Consider the following 23949-nt stretch of genomic DNA (forward strand, 5'->3'; position numbering starts at 1 on the left):
GAAGAGGTAATATCCCTGCTCTCAGAGAGCTGGCATACTATAATGTGCACATTGTTTTAGAGACACCTGGGAATATGAGCACTTTTTCAAAACCATTTCTTTACAGAATCCAATTTTAAAATCCTTGATAAAATCTCTGCATTGCCTATACCATACTTGTAGACTGTGTTTTAAATAGTTGACTTTTTTAAAAAAAACAGAAGCAGGTTTAAACATTTCTTGATTCTTTCTAATAATAAAAACTCAGCCAAAAAGTATTTTCTTACCATGACAACTTGGTAAGGCTCTATTCCATCCAGGTCTTCCATCATCTCCTATGATACAGGTGAGTGTTGAATAACCTTGAAGAACATAGCCAGCATCACAGTAATAGGTGACTGTTGACCCTAATTTATAATCCATTCCAAGTCTGGTGCCATTCATTATGTTGCCTGGATCAAAGCAGGACTCTCGGAGTTTTGCTGTAAAACAATGTTGATATAAAATTAATTACTTTAAAATACAATAATCTATGAAACTTTTAATATTTCTTCATTTCTACCTCTAGATAAACAGAAAGCACCAACACCCTTTCTGCCTCTGTTTGAGGGCTCAAAGTACAAAGTAGTCCTTAACCATATCTGACGTTTTGCTAATTCACATTGATTAGTAAAAGATAAAATTCTTCCTTGGTCTTTTCATTAAAATCAGTATCTAATATTTATGGTCAAACAGGGTTTTGTGGTTTATTATAAATTATGTGCTATAATCCATGCATAAGTATTTTAAATGAATTATTTTGGAAAAGAACTTATTTCTTTATTTAATATTTCATTATTTAAAAGATCTTCCCCCCAAATGATGTACACTCATTCCATGTGACTGAACATAGATACAGTACTACTGCCTATGTTGATCTCAGTTCATCACTAGGAAGAAAGTAAAAGCCCCTATGTCTCTGCCCTGATACCATTTCTCTTAACCTACCTCATTCCCCACATTTCTGTCAGAGGTCTGCCCATTAAAACAGAGTAACAAAATCTTTATAATATCCAAACCATGATCTTTTTGGACAGAGGGTCTATGTCAAAGCCAATAACTTTCAAAGCTAATAGTAACAGACAAATTGAAAAGTAAAGTCCATTCACAACAAAGAACTGTTTTCTGTGGACCCAGGTAGTAAACTAGAGAGACTGAGAGAATATTTTGAAAATATGTAGAGAAACAGATTAGTTCATCCATTCTGGTAAATAAGTAGTAGAACACTGTGTTGTTAACAGATCTGGGTAACACCTTAATATTTCCATTTTATTATTATTATAGATTACTTAAGAAATAAGAGAGATGAGCAATGTAAGGGACATCGCAAATTCAAGATAACAAATGTGATTTTCTACATTAGAATTTATATTAATGGGAATTCAGGAGGTGGGTGTACCTTTGGATAGGACTCGTGGAATCACTGGAATTTAAGTCAACAATATCTTGGTGTTCAGCTATTACAGAAATCATATTGTTATAATATATCAAAATCTGATTTATTTTAACAGAAAAAATATTTTTATTCCATTCATTAAAGTTTGCAGAGTTCCAAGTGCTTCAACATTTATAGGAAATGATGAGAAATTTATGCTTTAGGAAAAAATACTTCAATAGACTTCTCTGAATTCAACTAAAGAGGAAGCGGTGGGGGACTCTCCTGGTGGCACAGTGGTTGAGAATCCGCCTGCCAATGCAGGGGACATGGGTTCGAGCTCTGTCCGGGAAGATCCCACATGCCGCGGAGCAACTAAGCCCGTGCGCCATAACTGCTGAGACTGTGCTCTACAGCCCACGAGCCACAACTACTGAAGCCCTGGCACCTAGAGCCGGTGCTCCGCAACAGGAGAAGCCACCATAATGAGAAGCACGCGCACCGCAGTGAAGAGTAGCCCCTGCTCGCCACAACTAGAGAAAGCCCGTGTGCAGCAACGAAGACCCAACGCAGCCAAAAAAGAAGAGGAAATGGTGGAAACAAACCTTTACATGATTTTAATATTTAGAATACCGGAGGAATGGAAAAGGTCCACTTTTTTTCCTTCCTTCCTTCTTTCCAACAAATACTTAAGAGTCCATTATCCAACTAACACCAGAAATACAGCAGTGGACAATGAAAAAATATTCTAGCCCTCATGGCTTTTACAGTCTATAAAGAAAATAACTAAATAAATACTTGTGATTGTGATGTGTGCTGCATAAGGAGAAGCATTCAGAACCTTCCTGAAGAACTGACATCTAACCTGAGCATTGAAGGGTAATGAGCAGACTAGGTGAAAGGGAGATGAGAGACATGAAGGGGGAAGTTGTACTAGAGCTTGTTAAGTCCGATAAACCTGATTTCTGAGCTTCACTCCAAAACTAAATAACTTGATCTCCCAAAGGCATGTACAAGCATGCATACACACACCAGCACAAAAAATTTGTATTTCATATATCATATTCAGATTTCAATAAAAAATTGCTCCCCAGCCCAAGGAATTATATTTCTTCCCAGATAAAATATGCATATGATACTATTTTAAGGAAAGAACCAGTAGGCTCTTTGGTCACTAAGAATGAGGATTTGGTGTTGCAGAGGTTGGTTTGTTTAATTTTTAGGAATAAAACCTGACATTGATCCTTTTCTTAAATAAGCAGGAAAACACAATGTAATTTTTAGGCAGAACAGCAACCTAACATTTACAGCTGTCCTTCATGAAACTGAACTAAATTCCTTGAGAGAAAAGGATTGAAATTACTATTTAAAAGGATTAATTTCTTTGACATGTCTAACTGCCTAACATTCATCTTTTGAAAAGTTTGCTTTTTTCCTTCTTTAAAGTTTTCCCCAAATTTTCAGTGACATATCAGTGAATCTGTAATATGATACAAACCTCCTACTTTTGGAGGAAAGGGAAACATGGTTGACAAATTAAAAATATTGATTCCGTAACAATTTTATATTGCTAGCCTCATTTTGATAGTATTCATTTATCTCATTATTATGTTTACATACTGCTTTAAATCCTTGAATTTAAAGGATTAGCTTTCTATAAATAGCTTTCTATGAATAATACTGCCCTTGTTTATTTCCCTGTATGCCACAGCAATTACATCTGGAAATTTTGAGAACATCTGGAGAATCCTTATATAAAGGGCTAGGAAGCAGATGGAAAGATGATTTTAGTTTTAGAAAAAAAATGTGAGGCAGACAAGTTGATAGTATTTTAATGAATAATTAATTTAATAAAATAATTTACTTTATGAATCATTAAAATTTATGAATAATAGTAATTTGCCTACTGAATAGATCCCAGGTAAAAGAGCCCCTTGCTTTATATTCTCCAAATAAAGCATATTAGATGATATCTGCTGGAAGACAGAAGTGATCATAAGCAATAGAGCTTATATCTTAGCTATAGATTTGTTTTTCATTTTTACAAAAAAAATATTTTTCAGAATTTCTTCCACATGAAATTAAAGTATTGTAAATGCTTATTTTAATGAAAAAGTTTGACATTAGAACGCTGAAAAATGTGTCTTGAAGAAGATCCAATTGGAAAAATTAAAGCTTTACTATGTTCTTGTTTTCATTTTATTAATAAAGACTTACAGATGGTACTATAATAAGGCTAAACTCCCTTCAAGCTGTGTATGCATTGTAGTCCCCTCATATGATCATAATAAGTCCCGAGAGGCTCTCTCTATTGGCAGATCCATAGTTCACAGAGGGCCAGATTTCCCAAGGTGCTTTTTGAAAATAAATATAAACCACACATGTATCTCTTTTATTTTGGAAAACATTGCTAAAACGTAAATTAAACAATTGGTGCAGAACACCTCAGGGTAAAGCTGAAATGTAATAGGTTGCTCTGTGAAAAGATGTATCTTACCTTAAAGTCATATGTTAATTTAGAAAGTAACTCATGATACGTTAAGGTTCGTGGAGAAGGTGGCTAACTTATGCCATATATAAACAACCATTGTTAAGTCTGCCACTGCAGATTTTTGGTGCATATAAATTGACATCCCCTATCAGCTAAAACACCAGCTGCCAGGAGGTCCCTTTCAGTAGCACAAGACTGTATATATTCTCTCTCCTTCATGTAAATAATATATTTTGTTAAAATAATATAGATATCACTACTATGAGTCACATTTATTAAATATTATAATTAGAATTATTTAAAACATACTTGACATCATTTAAAATAGCCTTAATACAAAAACAATGCAAAAGAGAGCATTGTTTAAAATAAAATACGTATCCAAGTATGAATTTCTTAATATTGTATCTCATTGAAATTACATTAAGATAAATGGAGACAAGACTGATTTAAACTCTTTGGGGACATTGCTTTCAAGTTAGCAAAACATCTCCCCTTACCTTCAAACGTCTACTTCTTTGCTCCAGTTTACTACTGTCTACAACACTGGAGCATATCCACCATTTGCTTTATGTAAATGTAAAATGGTATTCCTTCTAGAATCCATGTTAGCAAGCCTGTGTATTTGTGATGTTTGACTACAGCATTTGTTCACTGTTCAAATGCTTTGCACAACTACTATGTATTTGCAAACAAACAGAAATAAGATTCAGTCTATCTTCAAGAGGGAGATGAATAGATAGGTATGAACACAAGCAATGGCAACTATACTCTGGTGTGAGCTCTAATAGAGGTAGGTGCTGGACCTATGGCTTTTTAAATAAAGACCTACTAATACCATTATTTAGAGCAAGTCAGGACTTAAAAGCTTTACTTTTTCAGTGCTAACAGAAATCAACAGAGTCAAAGTATATAACATGAATTACAAATGACAGAGGAATAGTTCTTACTATCCAGGACATCCAGTTATACGTCAATTCATTTTGGGGGTGCACATTTTATCTTGAAAATTCGGACATGTTTGTTTGCCTATGGCAGAAATAAACATCAAGACTACTTTATTAGCTTTAAGGAACTAGACTATTAAAGAGATAACAGTTTTTAAGAAATAGGGAGGTTGATAGGAAAAGACAGATTCTGGAGACCCTGAAGTGAGGGATGGAATTTCCCTACAGATGAGAATTTTGAGGGCCAGTCCAGAAAATTAATTAGGTTGGATTTGGAGAGTATCATAAACTCAGCACTAACTTTGTAAAGAAATACCATCTGGAGTACAAAAATAAGACCTCATGAAATTGTGTGTAAGTGGGCACTGGTGTAGTAGCTGAGGATGGTGGGGAGTAGTTGTAGGGTCCAAGGAGAAGAATTATAGTTCATGGAATGCTTATGTATTTCTCTCTGCCTGTACTCTTATATTTTTATTTGCCTTTACTCTTATTGGAAGTAATAATTTATGTCATTTTATGCAATTCATTTTAACAATCTGATTCTCAATTTTGTCATTTGTAAAATAGGGATAGCAATACTTATCTCATAATGCTATTAGTTAACATTTTTTTGCATTTATAAGTGTGTCTGCTAAAGGGAAAGACAGAGATACTATATTGAAAGAGTTAATCATTGTAACTAGAATAAAGTATCACATAATGAGTAATAAATATTGTCCTATTTAAAAATACATTGCATTGGTGTCCCTTTTCCTATGGCAGCATAAATCTTAACCTTTTGGAAATAATGGGACATGGAAATTGATCAAGACAGGAAACAGGAAGGGAAATACATTCAGCTGAGATACGGCAAGTAGGTTTTATCTCAAGTGCTAAATTACATGGATTTAGTAATGGCTACCTGGAATGTAGAGAAAGGATTGTGAAGTCGAGTTCAGTTTCCGTGACAAAGAATGCTGTAACACATTAGCACAATCTGCCCTGAGTATGGTAGAATTTGTGGCATTCTTCCTGTGTCTGTTATCCTATGGATCTCTGGAAATGTTTTATTAAATACCAATTCACAATAGAACCTAGCTTTACTGACTTGCTTACAGTTTCCTTCTCTCTTTCTCTCTTTTTCTCCCTCTCCCTCTCCCATTCTCCCTCTCTCCCTCCCTTCCTTCCTTCCTTCCTTCCTTCCTTCCTTCCTTCCTTCCTTCCTTCCTTCCTTTCTTCCTAAACAGGTCTTGTTTATAAGCCTATCACCTTGCAGATATAAGCAGCTACTCCTAAAGAGTCAAGTTCTCATTTGTAAAATGCAGGACATGAATGTGTCTCTAAGGTTTCTTACATTTCAATAATGTTATGATTCTAATTATGTCTTGACTTAAAATAGAAAACACCTCTTTAAGCAACTCAAAATCGATCAGTTAAATAATTATCAAACAATTACAATGTGTAGGCATTATTCTAAGGCACTCATTGTATAGTGGTAAATAAACCGAGTTCTTGCTCTTAAGAAGCTTGTATTTTAGTATATATGTAGGGATTTAGTGGCATCAATGGGAGTGTGTATATTAAATAAATAAGCAAATAACTGAACAATAAAATATCAAGAAATGATATGACTTTGATAAAAGGAGAAAATTTTGATAGGATAGAAAAATCAAAAGGAGTAGAAAGCTCAAAATAAGATCAAAAAAGCGAATAAATATTAATAAACTCAGTACATCAAAAAAATGAGAAAAATACAATATATATGCACTTGAAAATAGGTTCCCATAATATATAAAACAAAAATCACTAGAATTTTAAGAAAAAACTAAAAATTAAGAATTATAATAGATTTCCCTAACTATTTCAATAATTGCTAGGCCAAGCAGATTTTTCAAAAATGGCAAGGGCATAAATATTTGAGAAATATAATTAGAGAGCTTGATTTAATGAGTATATATAAAAAACTGCACCCATAAATTGAATGACACTCTTTTCTCCAAGCACACAGGGAACATGCATAAAAACTGACCATATAAGAGGCCACAAAACACATCTTAACATATGCCTCTTCCAGTGGGAGAGTTTTGGCATGTTGCTCAAGTTCAACTCTCCATAAGACCAATGCTTCCTAAACCATAGTCACAAAGTCTAAGCTTTCCCATGATCCCCTGGTTTGGAGCAGCTAGTATTTTCATACAACCCCAATAAATAGCTGGCACCCTAAATCCTTACTGTTTGGTAGCAAATAGCTCATATATTCTCCCACTGAGCAGGCCATTTTCTTACTTTGCTCTGTAAGATGAGAGACCCATAGAGGGTTCAATCTTTCCATCAGAATGAAGTCCATATCATGTCAGTGTTGAGCAGATACCTTGCTCTGGCAAGCATTTCCAAGTAATGATGGACATATTGGAGAGCTCCAAACAACTGTTTCCGGCTGACTTGTTTTTCATTTCCCTAAAAAAGCCTTCCTTAACCCATGCCATGCATGCCATGGGAAGTTGTGGAATTTATCTTGACTTCCTTTGACAGCCCTGAGGAAACAAACCCTTCTTCCCAGTGCAAATTCAGAAGGAGTTTCAATTGTATATGTAATATTATATTTATTAAAACAAGAATAACAAGATCTGAAGCAAATATGGCACCATGTTTGTCAAGCTGGATGGTAAATACTTTGAAGTTTGTTTTACTATTCTGTATAATTTTTAGCTATTGAAAATATTTCATAATTAAAAAAAAGAAAATCTAAGCAGTAAGTAATAAATTCAAAGTACGCATTTTCAGAACTCAAATGATCCCTTTATCAGTTTGTCCTTTATGGACTCAACTACTGAAAAATAAATTTTAACTTTAAACAACTAAGATCTAATTTGTCCTTATAGTCATTGAATATAAAACTTAAGAAAAATATATTTATAAATATCCAGAGCATTGTAATATTGATTCATTTAAATACTTGCAGAAATATTCTAAAATATTATCATCATCACAATTTACCCTATTCTGAATATTGACATATTTAAATATTTTTTGACATTTTCTGAAACATGATTGTCAAAATACTTTGTGAGTAGTATACTTTGTGAGTATTCTCTTTATCACTGAGAGTAGTCTCTGAATACCTGATATTTGAGGGAATCCTCAGCTTCCAAAAAATGACTTTGCTTTTTAAGAAATATTTTGTGGTCTCAGCCAACTCCTGCAGTATACTAATTGCTTATTTGTTTGCCTGATACATTTCCTTTGGTAGTAATTAGGAAAATGCTAATTTCCTTCTCACTCATAGGAAAAGTCTACAGTGAGAGCTCTTTTGTGAGCTGAATTGTAGGTAGTCTGCATTAAGAAATGCATATATTACTAACATCTGACAATGGTCAATACAACATTATTCTCCTGTATAAAATGTTCAAAATTTAAATCATGATGCTAAAATCAAATGTTCACATTTACCTTTATATTCTAAATGAAATCCAGTGTAACTAACAGATCCATCACTCCGAAAAGCCAAATGCATGGTATTTGAGCTGCTTTCTATTCTCTCTGGTAACTTGCTGTCTTGAAAACTTCCAATCAGTGGGCTATTACTGTCTGGTCCATCATATATATAGAGGAAGTCATAGTTTGGTTCTATGCTAAAACTAAAATGAAAGAAAAAGAAAGCAAGCAAGAAAGAAAGAAAGAAAGGGAGAGAGAAAGAGAAAAAAGTGGAATGGTTATTACTAAGGTATTAAGCATAATAGTCACATAATCATGTATTAATTCAATCAACATCTTTAAAAATAACAACAGACCCTGTCAAAATAAGCTAATTTGAAAATTCACCTGGCAACAGCACACTGAATATGCATATCAAATCAGCACTGGAAAAGAGAAAAGACACCTTGATATTTTCAAATATTTCTAAGTTGGCATTGTGTCTATAGGGAATAAAAATGACTGTAAGGCAAAAAGTTTATAAGCTGATGAAAGGATACAGGATTTGGAGTCAGAGTTTAGGTTCAAGCATTGCTTCTGCCTTTGTTAGCTACATATCCTTATGCAAGTTACTTTATATCAGTAAAATGTGTAAGACAATAACCATTTTTAAAAATTTTTCTTCCAGATATTTTACATCATAAAAATGCAACCTCTCTTTTGTCTGTCAATGGTACTATTTCCCTTGAACTTCAAAATTTAAGAGCATTTTTGCTGTTTTAAAATTCATCTCAACATGTCAGATTCAAACAAAAGTTGTAAAGACAAAATTTGCATTTAAATTACTCAAAGCACCACACATTGTACTAGGTATTCTTTTTCCTGAAAGTAAATATATTTTCTTCTTTTAGAACCTAGTATAGGCAAATCAAACCAATACACTCTTCATCAAAATTAGTGTGTGAATAAAGACATTTTAGCATGTAAACTATTCAAATCAATATTTGAATATTGCAAAATTTGCATGATAAACTTGCCTTAAAACCTTCAAAGTATGAGAATTGTCCCATAGTGATTATAGAACCCACATACTTAGAAGGCAGAAGACATGTAATCATGTGTCTATTACCTAACTCATACTGTGGCAGAGGAAAGGATGGACTCAAGTGGGTCATTAGGAAAAGTCAAGAAGTTCATGATATAAAATAAAACCAATAAACCTTGCTGTTGTTAAACATCCATCAATGGAGAAACTATTTTGTCAAGTTTTACCACCTCTGCATCTAAACAAAAAACTTGCTAGGTTGGGAGATACTATTTCCAAATCCACTAGATTGATAGAGGTTGTTTCCACAATTCTAATCCTTTATGTATACATGTACAAGGGAGAGGAATCTAGCTAGTTTACTTGCACATAAATAGTGGTGAAGAAAGACTGGGATAATGCAGAGGTTACCAACTTCCCGTATAAAGGGACAATGCAACATGAGAAAACTGGGGGACCACCATATTGTTATATTTTGTTTTAATAGTAGCTTCACATGTCTGATTCAGTTAATTACTCTTGAAACCTTTCAGAGAGTATGAGGCCTGAATTTTGGTAATGTAGCAGAAGTCAGTGGTTAAGGTCTTATTTCATTACTTACTACTCTTGTTCTGGGGTAAAACACAACTTTCTGAAAGTCATGTCTTTTATCGTTAAGGTTCGATGAGAATTACAATTTCCTTACCTATCTCACTATTGGAAGAATCACTAGAAACAAGTTCTTTGTAAAGGATATAGTAAGTATAGTCTAAATGTACTATCTTTGGAAGGCCAAAAGCCTATTTAACAATAGTAATTTCAGTATTTTTTGTTTTAAATTTCCAGTTTGGGTTTAAATAAATAATTCAAAATATTGATTTATAACTTCTCTGGAAATGAGAATAAAACAAAAAACAATCTTTTTCTAGGAATCTTTAGAATGTTATCTATAATAATTATTTTTCCTTAAAAACTGGAAAGATAGTACATTCCAATAGTATGTTCTATTTTACAAAGCACTTTCATAAATATTAACTTGGTCTTGTCAATAATTCTCTGGTATAAGGAAGAGATTATCATTTCCATTTTCCCAATGAGGCCCTAAAACGTCAGTGGTCTCCCTAAGATCACATAATAAACGACACAGCTGGAAATCAACTTTTGGTCATGCACTTCATGTAATACAGCCTTCTACCACTCAGTTATTAACTACAATAAATTTTTTAAGTAAACTAAGCCCTGTATCATACACCCTGACATTTCTAATGTTGGTACTGTCATTTCCTCTACTGTAAAAATGGGAAAAGTAGTACTTACTTCAGGAAACTGTCTTATAACTGAGTCCTGGCATAAAACTAACATTGTCATCATTGTTGCTTTGTTATTACCAATTATCAATGTATCACTACAAATTATAGAAATAATTCCATATATTTTTACTTTTTAAATTTTTCATGAGTTTGAATTACCCTTTTTTTAATTTCTTTTTTTAAACCTGGCTTCAACATATTAGAAAGATTTTTCAGCTTAATATTTTACATAAATAACAAGCACCTTTGACATGCTAGCAGAAGAAGGGGCTGTGTTAATAGAGCCAACAGACATCAGTCTTGGACATTGAAGATTAGGAACATTTCTAGTTAGAAACGCTTTAAGTTGCTGGTACCTAACATTCCCATTGAAATCTTAAGGAAAAGAGTTAGGTCAGGTTCTGTGAAACAGCTGTTAGCTCCATGTGAGGAAACAGAGGCTCATTCATATAAATAACTTACCCAAGGTAACACAAATGATAGCGGCAGAGCTGGGGCTCAAACTCAGTGGTTTCTTTGCCACACGGGAAACTGCAGCCTCTACTGCTTCAGTACTAAGCTAACCCTGCAGCTGATACTGCTAAATAACAAATGTAAATTTTGGAACACCTCATGTTAAGTTCTATCAGGAGGCAAGTTCTGCTGAGAGAGTATAGGAAAATATCCATCAAATTCTTGTCAGCTTGACTTAATGAGACCACCAGCAAGGACAGTAGGTAGAATATGTATCTTCCCAAGTCCAGTGGTGGTGCTGCACCTATGGGTATTTAGATACTTCAAAAAAGTTTTCGGTGGTACACATATGGGAGAAAAAATTCCTTGAAATACTGACCTTTTAATCTTTAAGTTTAGGACAAACAGAACTTTTTGAAACAGTGATGGTAAGTTCAGGGAGGGAGGAAATGTCATAAAGAGATAGCATTTCGTGACAGTCAATAAACTACTCAACCTTTAACACATCTCCTCTATATTGGAAACTGGTGAAAGATGCTCACTCATCTGCAGTTCTGTAGCCTTCAGAACTACATTGGCATCTGTGCTACTATACAGGGATTTGTAAACCGTTTATTGCAAAATATTAGCATTGAAATCGGTAAAAAACAACAACAACAAAAAAAAACCTAAAAAATGTCATGCAGAGAAATAAATTTGCCTAGTGAAATGCTAAAGCAAATGAGCAAAAAGATTTTTAAAATGTGGAAATGTATGGGAACTCACCTGATAAATGCCAAGGAGATAACATAGTCTGTGTTCACGGTGAGAGTCCAGTCACAGTCCCTGCTGTGGGGATATGGGTGAGGGAAGTTTGGTGAAAGAATAAAGCCTGAAGATCCTGTTAAATTGCCTCCACAGGGTGCTTTAATTTAAAACAAACAAACAAAACCCCTTAAGTGATTAATAAAATGTATTATATATCAGTATTTGTAAAAACACTTATTTTAAAAAGTTTAGGTTTTGTACAGATGATTTTTTACAGTACTGGATGCTTAAATACTGCATTATCTTTCAAGAAAGACAATTAAAATACTAAATACATACATACATACATTGAATTTAGCTCCTTTACTGGCTTCAAACAATAAGAAAAAGTTATATTTCTTTCCCTTTCTATTACTATTTTGTTTCATGTAAAAGAAAAGCATTAAGAAGAGGAGTAAAAATGGTTTCACCCTGGTTACTAGGAAAAAATCTGAAGGTTACTGCAAAAAAGATAGAAACAAAACAAAGCAAAACAAAATCTCTAATAATAAGTGGAATAATAGAATATGAGATATTTAGCTCATTTTCAAATCTTCCCTGCTACCTTTATTTACAGAGGAAGAGGCTTTGATAATGGTTAATGAGTGAAAATGGATAACTATCTGAGAACCAATAGCACTTTACTCCTATACTGAGTGTTAGGATATTCTTAAATTCTAGTTGCCTGACTTGTTGATGAAAATAGACAGTTGTTATTATTGTGGCCCAAACAAAGGTTTCTGTAACACTTCAAAGGAGAGTCTCAAAAAATTGTCAGAGAAATTCAGAGATTAGATTCTTCACGGGATTATTGTCGGAGTCTGTTAAACACAGATTGATCAGGAAATAATATATTACACAAAGTTGGCAGCTGCAGAAAAATAGATAAATTAAGATATGGAGGGTCCTGGTGGTGGAGTGTGAGAGTAGGGATGTAAATATAGGTATGCGCACCGAGAAAGAGAGAGATTGAGACCGAGATTGGGATTCTCATGATGTAATGACATCTCCTACACATAATCACCACATCATCATTGTTATCTGAGTTTTAAAATTACAGTTTTCCTCAGATCAATTTTACCATTCAGTTGTAAGGCATACGGGATTCTCTTGACAGCATAAAACTGGTTTTGGAAGGAGGAGAATTTTGGTTCTGGTAACATTTCAGATATTTGTTCTTTGCCTGAGCCTAGATATGCAATATCATCATTAGAATTTGGTAATTTTTACCATCTTAAATAATGGATGTCTGCTATTATTGATACATTTCCCCATGACCCTCTGCTACCTTTGTCTCAGTGCCTCAGTCACAGTAGATGACCTACTCTACTGAGAATATTTATTTGCTGAGCCTTAATTTATTTACCACGACTTACCTATCACCTGTATGGTTTTTGTGGTGTATCAAATGATTAAACAAACTACCTCAACTTTAGTTCTCCCTATTCAAACTTCAACGCTTCCTGAATATTTAACGAGTCCCTCCTATTAATCAGGATAACACCCTCGACTCAATCACACAATCTCTCTTCCTTCTCCAGAACCTGTGTTCATTTGTCTCCTTTATTCTCTCTGGTTTCTTCCCCTTTGTCCACAGGTGTTCAAGTCTCTTTCATCCTAAAAATAAAACAAAGTCTCCTCTAGCCTATTTCCTTTCACCTTTTCTTCAACTGAAAATGTTGAATTTTACCTGATGGTTAAGAAATCCCCTCACCCTTTTGTGTTTGGTTATATGGGTTCACTGTGAAAAACCACCCTTTACCATCTGACTCAGATAAGATTCACTTATCAGGTCTTTGATAAAATCCTTTAAATAAGCCCCCTCATTTTCCTATGACAAGACCAGACATGGACCCTGCAAATTCCCATTCTTTGACTCAAATGATTAGTTGAATTGCTTGACCTCACTGATCAATCACAATAAACTGCTTGTAACCAAACTTTGGTCAAGCTTCTCTCCTTTCTCTAGGTCCTTGAACTCTGGCTCTCCCTCAGCCTTGAGTGAGCACACAACCCCTCCTGAGGATAGGCTGGACTCAGAGTACAGCATTCTGGGCCACTCTTTCATTTCACTTCCCCACACCTGGTTCTTTCCAGCCTTGTGTACTCCTCTCTATAAAAGAAAAATCCCCTTTTCCGAATTCTTCAGGTGCTGGAAGATCTCACCATCACATTGCTCTTCCTATCATAGTAGTACCACTACCCACACACTATAAAAATCCTTTTTAGTTTTTAAATGATCACCATCATGAGTTTGGTGAACATCTGTCTTATCATATAGTTACAAAATTAAAGAAGAAATTTAAAAAATTCCTTATGATGAGAACTCTTAAGATTTGCTCTCTTAACAACTTTCATAGATAACATACAGCAGCCTCACATATCATGGTGTATGTTACACTTGCAGTACTTATCAATCTTGAAACAGGAAGTTTGTGCTTTTGAACCAATTTCATCCAATTAGCTCTCCCCGACCCCCTGACTCTGGTAACCAAAAATATGATCTCTTTTTCTATGAGTTTGTTTGTTTTTGAATTATAATTGACCTACAACACTGCTAGTTTTCAGTGTATAACATAGTGATTTGATATTTCCATACACTACAAAAGTAAAATTGTACAATAATTCCTTGTTAATAAAAGTCTCTCCTCACTATCTTGAATTTGTTTTTTATTTTACAACTACACCTTTTGAAAAGGAAGTCTAATCTCATTCTCTCTTTCATCACCTATGTACTATATGTACCTGTAGGCAGACTAACATGATTAGCAAAGCAGGTCACTGGGAAAAAATAGTTTCTTAAGTTATATCTTGAAGAAAAGTACCAAAGTATTCATCCTGAAAAAACTTATCTCAGGCTTAGAATTTTTTTTTTTATTTGAAATTATATTTAGAGAGACAACAACCTTTTTGTTGCTTAGGGACTCTAGATGTCTTTATGTGGTCCTTCCCACCTCTCCTGCTCTCTCCACCCATTGCTATTTCCCTTAGCCTCCGAGCCTCCCACACATAACACTCCCTAGCTCATCCTCAAATGACTTTTGTATTGACTAATATAGGAGGGTATTTTTGCCTTTATCTTTCTCTTCATATCTGCAGTCATCCTTATCTGTTGACTTTCACCGTAAATTCACTCTCCTCGTTTTTGGAACTCCACTTCTAATTTTCTTCTGATGTCTTTGTACAGATTTCAGTTTTATTGGCAAGCACTTCTTTCACTTCATCTTATAATTTTGGTATTCTCCTGAATTCCTTACCTAATCGTCTCTAATTTTCACGCTATTATATTTTTCCTTGTTGCTCATGTCCGAATTGTGAGTTTATCTTCCACTTACATACTGATAATCCCTTTTTCCTATCATCTCCAACAGATTTCTCTGCTTAATTCTAAACCATATGCTCAAGTGCTTACTGGCTATCTCTACCTGATCACTGTGGGTACATCAAGCACAGAATATCCAACATATCCAAACCTCAACTCAAATTTCTCCTGTATTCCTAGGTTGTTTGGTTAGCACTATCATCCAACCACATATATTCCCAAGCTAGAGGCCTAAGATTCTTCCCTTTTCTTTATTGCACCCTTGACTCCAGTCTATCAAGAAGCACTACCAAGACCCTACCTCAGTTCCTCATAGATATTTTTCAATCTATCTCTTCTTTCCTTTTCTAATACCACATTTCTAGATCTGACTCTTACATGCCTCCAGAATTATTGCAATATTTTTTGTTTCCCATGCCTCTAGTATAATCTCGTTTCCTCCATTTCATCTTCCCAGTGAAAACATCTAATCATACTATGTCCATGCATAAAATTCTGCAGTTATTACACATTGCCTAAAAGATAATGTCCCGACTCCAGTATAGCTTTCATGTCTTGACTCCTGCAACCTTTCCAATTGCATCAACCACCAATCTAGACACATAATTTACACTCAAAACTATCATTTGCTTGTTCCTTGTATTTACATGCCTTTATGCATCCTATTTGTTTTTCCTGACATGTCTTCCCTTCTACCTCTATATAACTTTTACTTAGGTCTCAAGATTCATCACTGCCTCCAGGGAGTTTTCCTAGAAATTCTCAGCCTGGACTCTGCTTCAGCTCTCTCCAACACACTCTAGTATCCATAGCAACCTGTGCCTATCTCCATCATTTCCCTTACCATATTTTATTTAAATATTCCTTTCAGGTATCTGTATTCATCACTAATCTGCAAGCTAAAGACTGTGTTTTATATGTTATTTTCTATGTGAGATTTGGCATATACTACACATTCCATAAATGTTTGTTGAATTGCTATTGACTCCTTGTATTGATTGTGAAGATTAAAGATGAATAAGTCTGAATGGCAATCTAATTTATTTTGATAAAAATAATAATTTGTTTTGATAAAAGCTATATGTTTTGATTAAAATAATGACACATTTTATCTTTGGAAGTTTAAAAATCATACGTGAATTTGAAATATGTTAGAAAAATATGTGTAATAGCAAATGCAGTTACATATGTGTATATATATATGTATATATGCACAAAAGGCAGGAATGCTTTTTGTGTTTTTTTTCACATTCTAAGGAAGTGGTATCATTTGTACTTTGGGGGATCATGGGGGTAATTTTATTTGTTTGTTTCAGTTCTCCTTATTTTTCACAGGAAACTGTGGTCTTTTTTATTGTTAGCAATTTTATACACATGAACACATCCACATATACGTTTATATGTGTATATCCTTTATCATATAAGATATAGGAAAATCCATTAAACATATTTTTAAGTATCTTACTGGATATATTTTGTGATTATACTATTATTGGAGCATAAGATCCTTTAAAATTCTTTTGATTCTATTATTAAAATTATTTATTGAGGTTTTCCAGATAAATTTCATAACTGTAGTAGATTTTGAAAATCTATAAAAGCCATTGAGACAAGCTGAGACATATTATCTAACATTTGTATATCCCAAACAACTCAGTAGTAAAGAAAACTCTCTTTGCATTTAATATATTAAACCTTAAATCCCATTTGGAAAATACATCTTTTACTTTTATGCATCTAATCATAAAGCATCCAAAATAAGATTCTCTTTAAATCAAATATATTTATGAATTAAATTTTCAGTTAGGTTCCATAGAGTTCTGACACATTAATGATTTGTTCTGTGTGTAATTTCTTATGAGACAGTTATACAGGCAACTATTGATAATGATTTTACAATCTTAATTTTTCTCCCCATTCAGTTTTGTGTCTACTGTCTTAGCAGCCCACCCATACTAATGTCTTTGTTATTTACCTTCATATTGAGTGCTGTTACTTTCCCTCTGGCAATGTCAAAGTAATCTTCACACTGTCAATTCTGTTAGAATGAATTCTATTAACTCTCTTAAAAATGACTGTCCTTCTGCTTGGTGTTTGCTATAAGGTTGACTACTTCTACATGCAAGCAAAATGCTTTATGCTCCAGGGTCTGAGACATAAACTTATGAAGTTTCTAAAAAGTTCAGGGTTTAATCTTTGGCATAGTATTTCCAATCATGGAGTTCTTTCTTATAAGTTTCAGAGGTCAAGTTTTCTGCAGCTTAGCAATTTTTCAGACTTTTTTTTTTTTTAAGGTTACTATCTTCCTCAGAGAAACTCTAATGCATACCCTCTCCTTAAGCAATCTTTTCCTACCAAAAATTTATATACAACACCACTGTCCTTACAAAAAATTCCCACAATCTGCTTAATTAAAGTAAAATTTGGTGTTTAACTTTTATTTTCTAGAATTATGACTTGCTGGCTAAAGTCTTGTCTACAAATGGAATTTTATAACAGCCTATCTCAAAATTCTTTACTCTTTTAACCTTTTGGATTTTCGTGTTTTCTAGCATTTCAGTGTAAAGCTGTTAAATGTTTCAGAATTCTCTACATGACAACATTTGACATAATATAGCCTTTCTAGTAATTCTAATAAATAACACCCGTTTAATAGGTCTAAGAATCACAATAAAACAATAAGTTCCACAGTAAGTCTGTGGAATTCTGTCATTTCCTCTTTACACAAAGATTCCCTTTACAAGATACTCAAATTCCAATTAATTTGAACGTGGCATTTTAGTTTAATTGGCATTTTTTTTAGGTTAACTGTCCAGTAAACAAATGAAAACTTCATTGTTTCAGTCCCTTTTCCTTTGAAAATATTTTTTCTCCGTATTTTTTCCTCTGCTTTTATGAGTGTATTTATAGTAAATGTAAATTAATCAATGTTTGATGATTTGGAATCTTGCAGTGGTACATAGAGAGCAACATAGGTATAAATGGAAATAAACTGCAAAGGAAAATATGGCTAAATCTGAACTGGCTCAATGTATGCCCTTATTTTGTGCTTTTTTTATGTCCCTTTAATAAGCCTTTTCCTTATCATCTGCTCCATTTTCTACAGAAGTCTACAACTATCTGTCTACTCCCTGCCTGGTTTGAGCCTTTAGATGTGTTTTGTTCTGTGTATTTTGTTTTTTAAATTCCAATGAATAAAATACAAAAAATGTGATATGAATTCAGATTTTTTAGTTTTCACTTTACTAGAGAAGTTCACAAAAGGATTTATTGTACTGCTAAATCCTCAATGCCTAGGTCAACACATAGGACACACTAATGAATTTGAGTTTGCAGCTCTTGCATAAGAAGCATAAAATGGGGTAAAGTAAATCTGAATAACTAAGTGCTTGATTTGTTCACTTCTGACTGAGGTACTAAACACTCTTTTCCTATTATCATGTGATTTCCCCAGTGGGGAAATGATTATTGAAAATGTATTTATGAGTTAGATATAAAGTGAACAAAAATAAGGTTTTCTCTCCTAAAAGTGCTAAATTTGCATGCTATAAGAAATACACTGAACAAGATATGGAATCTTCTCCCAAGGTGCTTGCAGTGTAGTAAGGGAAAGAATATGATAAATAAAATTTTGAGTACACATAACGTACTTTGGGCAAACTGTATTATACATTCTAGATGATGCCAATTTTAAAACACTTGAGCTCAAGTTTTGAGATTAAACTAGCTGAATTTAAGAACCTTAATAACGAGATTTTTTTTTAAGATTATATAGCAAGTTTTCTCACTATTTTTACTCCAAAGGTGGTATATCCCTCTAACTTTTTCTCAGACCCAGTAGGGAAATAATATGTATCTTAATTTCTAGAGTTAAACTTGGAGATTCAAGAATAGACCATGGATTCAAAAGGCAGAGAGTTGGAAGTATGAACCAAGTGGTTGCAAATCCTTAGATCATCAAAATAAAAACTGATAATTCATTTGGAATACATGGATTGAAGGGAAAGTCAAAGCTTTGAAACTCAAACATAAGTTCTGATAAAATTTTCTTTCTTAGAAGGAATAACCATTATTGAGGCAAGATCAACCTGGCCCATTTTAAATAGAGTCTGAATCCACTCTTTAAATTTTAAAAGTAGTGAATAACTACATTTGTATAGTAGAAAGGGAAGATGAAGATTTTTCAAGAACTTTGATTCTATTTTTTCTTTGGAATTTTATTTTATTTATTTTTTTATACAGCAGGTTCTTATTAGTTATCTATTTTATACATATTAGTGTATATATGTCAATCCCAATCTCCCAATTCAACCCACCACCATCCACCCTGCCACTTTTCCCCCTTGGTGTCCATACATTTGAAGAACTTTGATTCTTCATTGTTTATAGACCCTCTCCTCAGGGGAAAAATAACAATAATTTATAATTTTGTGCATTTTTGGAGGGTCATAGACCTCTGAAATCTTATACTCCTATATAACCTATTCCAGAATACTGTTCTTAATTAAAACACTGAAACCAGTTTTTAACCATTGTTTTACACCTGTATAAAATTTTAATTATTCTAAATTCATACCTATACAAACTGGTGGGCTGGGCTGCCAGAAGTATCGATTTTCTACCTGAATGCAGGTTATTCTTTCCTCTCCTTGAAGCTCATATCCTGGGTCACATTGAAAAACAACAGTGTCCCCAGGTTCTCGTCCATCCCCATTTCGAGTCCCATTCATGGGAACCCCTGGGTCACGACATGCAGTGGCAACAGAACCTATGAAAAGACAGAAACAAACCTTTAGTTTTGATGCTATCCAAAATCACCTTCAAAGTTCCAGATCTTATATTTGAGAAGCTTCCACATATCTATGTGCTTTTAGAAAATTAACTTAAAAAATGCTTGGGGTTGGGCTTTCCTGGTGGCGCAGTGGTTGGGAATCCGCCTGCCAATGCAGGGGACGTGGGTTCGTGCCCCGGTCCGGGAAGATCCCACATGCCACGGAGCGGCGGGGCCTGTGAGCCATGGCCGCTGAGCCTGTGCGTAATGCTTGGGCCATAATTCCCTGTGCTATACAATATCTCCTTGTTGCTTTTTTAATGGAGTATATAATCTGTAAAAACTATCTATGAATCACTATGCTGTACACCAGGAATTAATATAATATTGTAAATCAACTGTACCTCAATTAAAAAATGCTTGGGCTAATTTTTAAATACCTGCACAATAAATACTTTTTAATTGTTTTTGGTAAATAATTTATGTGTTAACTTGCTTCAAGCAGGGACATGGCATTTTAGTAGCTAAATAATAAATTTACTCAAAATCTGTTTTTTGATACTACGTGAAAGACACTGTGAAGAGGATGAAAAGACAGCTGCAGACTGGAGGAACATATTTGCATGGGCTATATTCCACAAAGGACTTGTATCTGGAATATATAAAGAATTCTTAAAACTCAACTGTGAAAAAAAAAGAAAGAAAAAAATCCAACTAGAAAATGGGCAAAAAACATTTCAATAAAGAGGATACCAGATGGCACATCAAAAAGTGTTCAATATTATTAGCCATTAAGGAAATGAAATTTAAAACCACAATGAGATATTACTACATACCTATCAGATCAGCTAAAATAAAAAATATAGTAACACCAAATGCTGGCAAGATTCTGCAAAAAACTGAATTGCTTACCCATTGCTGGTAGAAATGTAAAATGGTACAGCCACTCTGGAAAGAAGATGGCACTTTCTTGCAAAAATAAATGTGCTTACCATAACCCAGTGATTGTACTCTTGCCCATTTATTACAGAGAAATAAAAACCTGAACGTGGATGTTCACAGGAGTTTTATTTGTAATAACTAAAAACTAGGAACAAACCACCTTCAACAGGTGGATCATTAAACTAAATTCATACCATGGTATACTGGTCAGTAATAAAAAAGGAATGATGATATACAAGACAGCTTGAATGGATCTGAAGGCAATTATGATGAGTAAAAAAAATGCAATAGCAAAATGTTTTATACTGTTTGCCTCTATTTATGTAACACTCTTGAATTGACAAAATTATGAAGTTGGAAAGCAGATTACTGGTTACCAAGAATTGTAGGGGGAGGGGATGGAAGGAGATGACCAGGACTATAAAACAGTAAGTAGAAGGATCTTTGTGATGGAACTGTACCGTGGTTTACCTCTGGTGGTGGTGATCAAATCTACATAAAACTATATACAAAATAAACATACACACAAAAATGAGCATATATAAAACTAATGAAATCTGAATAAGGTTCAAGGATTGTTATCAACGTCAATTTTCTGCTTGTGATATTGTGCTATAGTTATCCAAGAAATCATCATTGGAGGAAATTGGGTAAAGGGTATACAGGATCTCTATTATTTCTTACAATTGCATATAAATCTAAAATTATTTAAAAATTTCAAAAAGTTTAAAAAATCATTAGAGAAGAGCATGGGACCACAGGAAAGCAACTGTTCTTCTATATACAGTATAGGGCACATATAATAGTATAATTAACTACAATTATTCAGGTTAATGGAACAAGATATTACTTTGAATTACCACAAAGCAGATGTACCCTAAGGCGTATGATAATTAAGTATCAAGGCAAAAAAGCTATTAAATTTTTCATTTAAGCTACTTATTAAATTATATTCATAAACGTAGGATTCAGCCCTTGTACAAATTATTTTTTAAACTGCATATTAAAGTAACTACACAAATGGCTGGATTACAGACACATAACTGGTATTCACTCATTCATTCATTTACTAACTTAATATATTCCAGACACTGTGCTAGGTGCTAGGAATACAAAGAAGAAATAGGCAGACATAAAACTGAACAGACTTCAAATTGTTCAAACTGCATAGCGGTGGCACCTACAAACAGATTCTGTTGTATACATCCCTAGTAGGTAAGTAAACAGGTACAAAGGTAGGTAGGTAGATACAGATAGATAGATAGATTCACCAATATACCAAACAATTTGTTACAATCTACCAGGTGTACTTTTTGTATTGATAGCTCATCTCCCTAATACTCATACATAGCAATGAAAGCAGAGAATCTACACACAAATATTGTAATGTTCTGACTCTCAAAGTCGTTTGGGAATCAAGAGGACCATATCAATTAAAAAACTGAAAAAAAAAAAACTAATGTTGGTGGTATGTTAAGTCTGAGACTGCATAAAAGCAGCAACAACAAAAAAGTTGATTATATATAATCAATTATATATTATATGTGATTATATATATATATATAATCACATATATATATACACACAAAACTGAACAGACTGCAAATTGTTTTATATATCTTTTCAGAAAGGGTAAAATAAGGATATTTTTATTTTAAGTTTTTTAACATCTTTATTGGAGTATAATTGCTTTCCAATGGCGTGTTAGTTTCTGCTTTATAACAAAGTGAACCAGCTATATGTATACATATCTCCCCATATCTCCTCCCTCTTGCATCTCCCTCCCACCCTCCCTATCCCACCCCTCTAGGTGGTCACAAAGCACTGAGCTGATCTCCCTGTGCTATGTGGCTGCTTCCCACTAGCTATCTTTTTTACATTTGGTAGTGTGTATATGCCCCTCCTACTCTCTCACTTAGTCCCAGCTTCCCCTTCCCCCTCCCCATGTCCTCAAATCCATTCTCTATGTCTGCATCTTTATTCCTGTCCTGCCCCTAGGTTCTTCAGAACCTTTTTTTTTTTTTTTTGGATTCCATATATATGTGTTAACATATGGTATTTATTTTTCTCTTTCTGACTCACTTCACTGTATGACAGACTCTAGGTCCATCCACCTCACTACAAATAACCCAATTTCATTTCTTTTTATGGATGAGTAATATTCCATTGCATATATGTGCCACATCTTCTTTATCCATTCATCTGTCGATGGACACTTAGGTTGCTTCCATGTCCTGGCTATTGTAAATACAACTGCAATGAACATTGTGGTACATGACTTTAAAAGGTTACTTTTAAAAGGGTTAATTTCTAAAGGGTTACTTTTTAAAAAGGGTTACAAGATGTAGACTGCAAATGTTATTTTACCGACCACTTAAATTAAATCTATGTATAATTATACACATCATCAGAAATCCTAACAGTTTTGCTTCATTTTACTGACAAACTAGTGCTTCTGAGCAATGGCCAAGGATGAAGACGTTACATGTATAATTCCTTTAATTCTCCTAGCAAACCAATGGGTCAAGTGCCATTATTGTTTTTATTTTAGAGGTGAGAAAACTAAAGTTTAGGAAGAGTAAGTAACCTGTTCAATATTACAAAAACTAAAGAATAGAGAACCAAGGTTTGAACCCCAGTCAGTATGATTTCAGAAGCCAAACCCTTAAATGTTACACTAGACTGTCCTCTTCTACCTGTTAACTGTCCTAGAGATACATTTTCTTTCTCAGTTAAATATAATAAACCCCATTAAGAAATGATAAAAAATACAGATTATACCCATAAATAGAAAAGCTACAGTGCACATAAATGTGTCCATTTTAAAAATATTCAATCTTCTTTCATTTGAGTTATTTTTGAGAGAGTTATTTTTAGTTGTTAATAGAATAACAATCAGACTCATATTGGAGAATATTGAGGGAAGTGGGGTAGGGACTTGGTTCCAATTTCCAATTGGATTTGTTCTGTAATACCTATCAGTGTTCCTTATCAGAACATCCATCAGGCATTACAGGGTCTGGCAATTATAATCTTTCAATATTGATAGACTTTTTTTTTTGTAAATGCTTTTGTGATAAACTCAGTCATTAAGCTTTTCTTGAATTGCTCTGGAAT

The 23949-nt window shown here is 33.8% G+C and overlaps 1 protein-coding gene across 3 annotated transcripts in view; it reads right to left on the bottom strand.

The window, feature by feature from the left end:
- CSMD3 (CUB and Sushi multiple domains 3) overlaps positions 1-23949 on the bottom strand; it is a 1081491-nt gene that overhangs the window by 266469 nt on the left and 791073 nt on the right. For all 3 annotated transcript variants that reach the window (XM_033843074.1, XM_019931944.2, XM_019931943.2), the window contains 4 exons: positions 19696-19887; positions 11777-11915; positions 8261-8448; positions 267-461 (listed from right to left, as the gene is read on the bottom strand). In XM_033843074.1, the coding sequence (XP_033698965.1) occupies positions 267-461; positions 8261-8448; positions 11777-11915; positions 19696-19887 (714 nt within the window). The remainder of the gene's footprint in view (positions 1-266; positions 462-8260; positions 8449-11776; positions 11916-19695; positions 19888-23949) is intronic.

This window comes from Tursiops truncatus, chromosome 17, assembly GCF_011762595.2.
Source record: "Tursiops truncatus isolate mTurTru1 chromosome 17, mTurTru1.mat.Y, whole genome shotgun sequence".
NCBI classification, from domain to species: Eukaryota; Metazoa; Chordata; class Mammalia; order Artiodactyla; family Delphinidae; genus Tursiops; species Tursiops truncatus.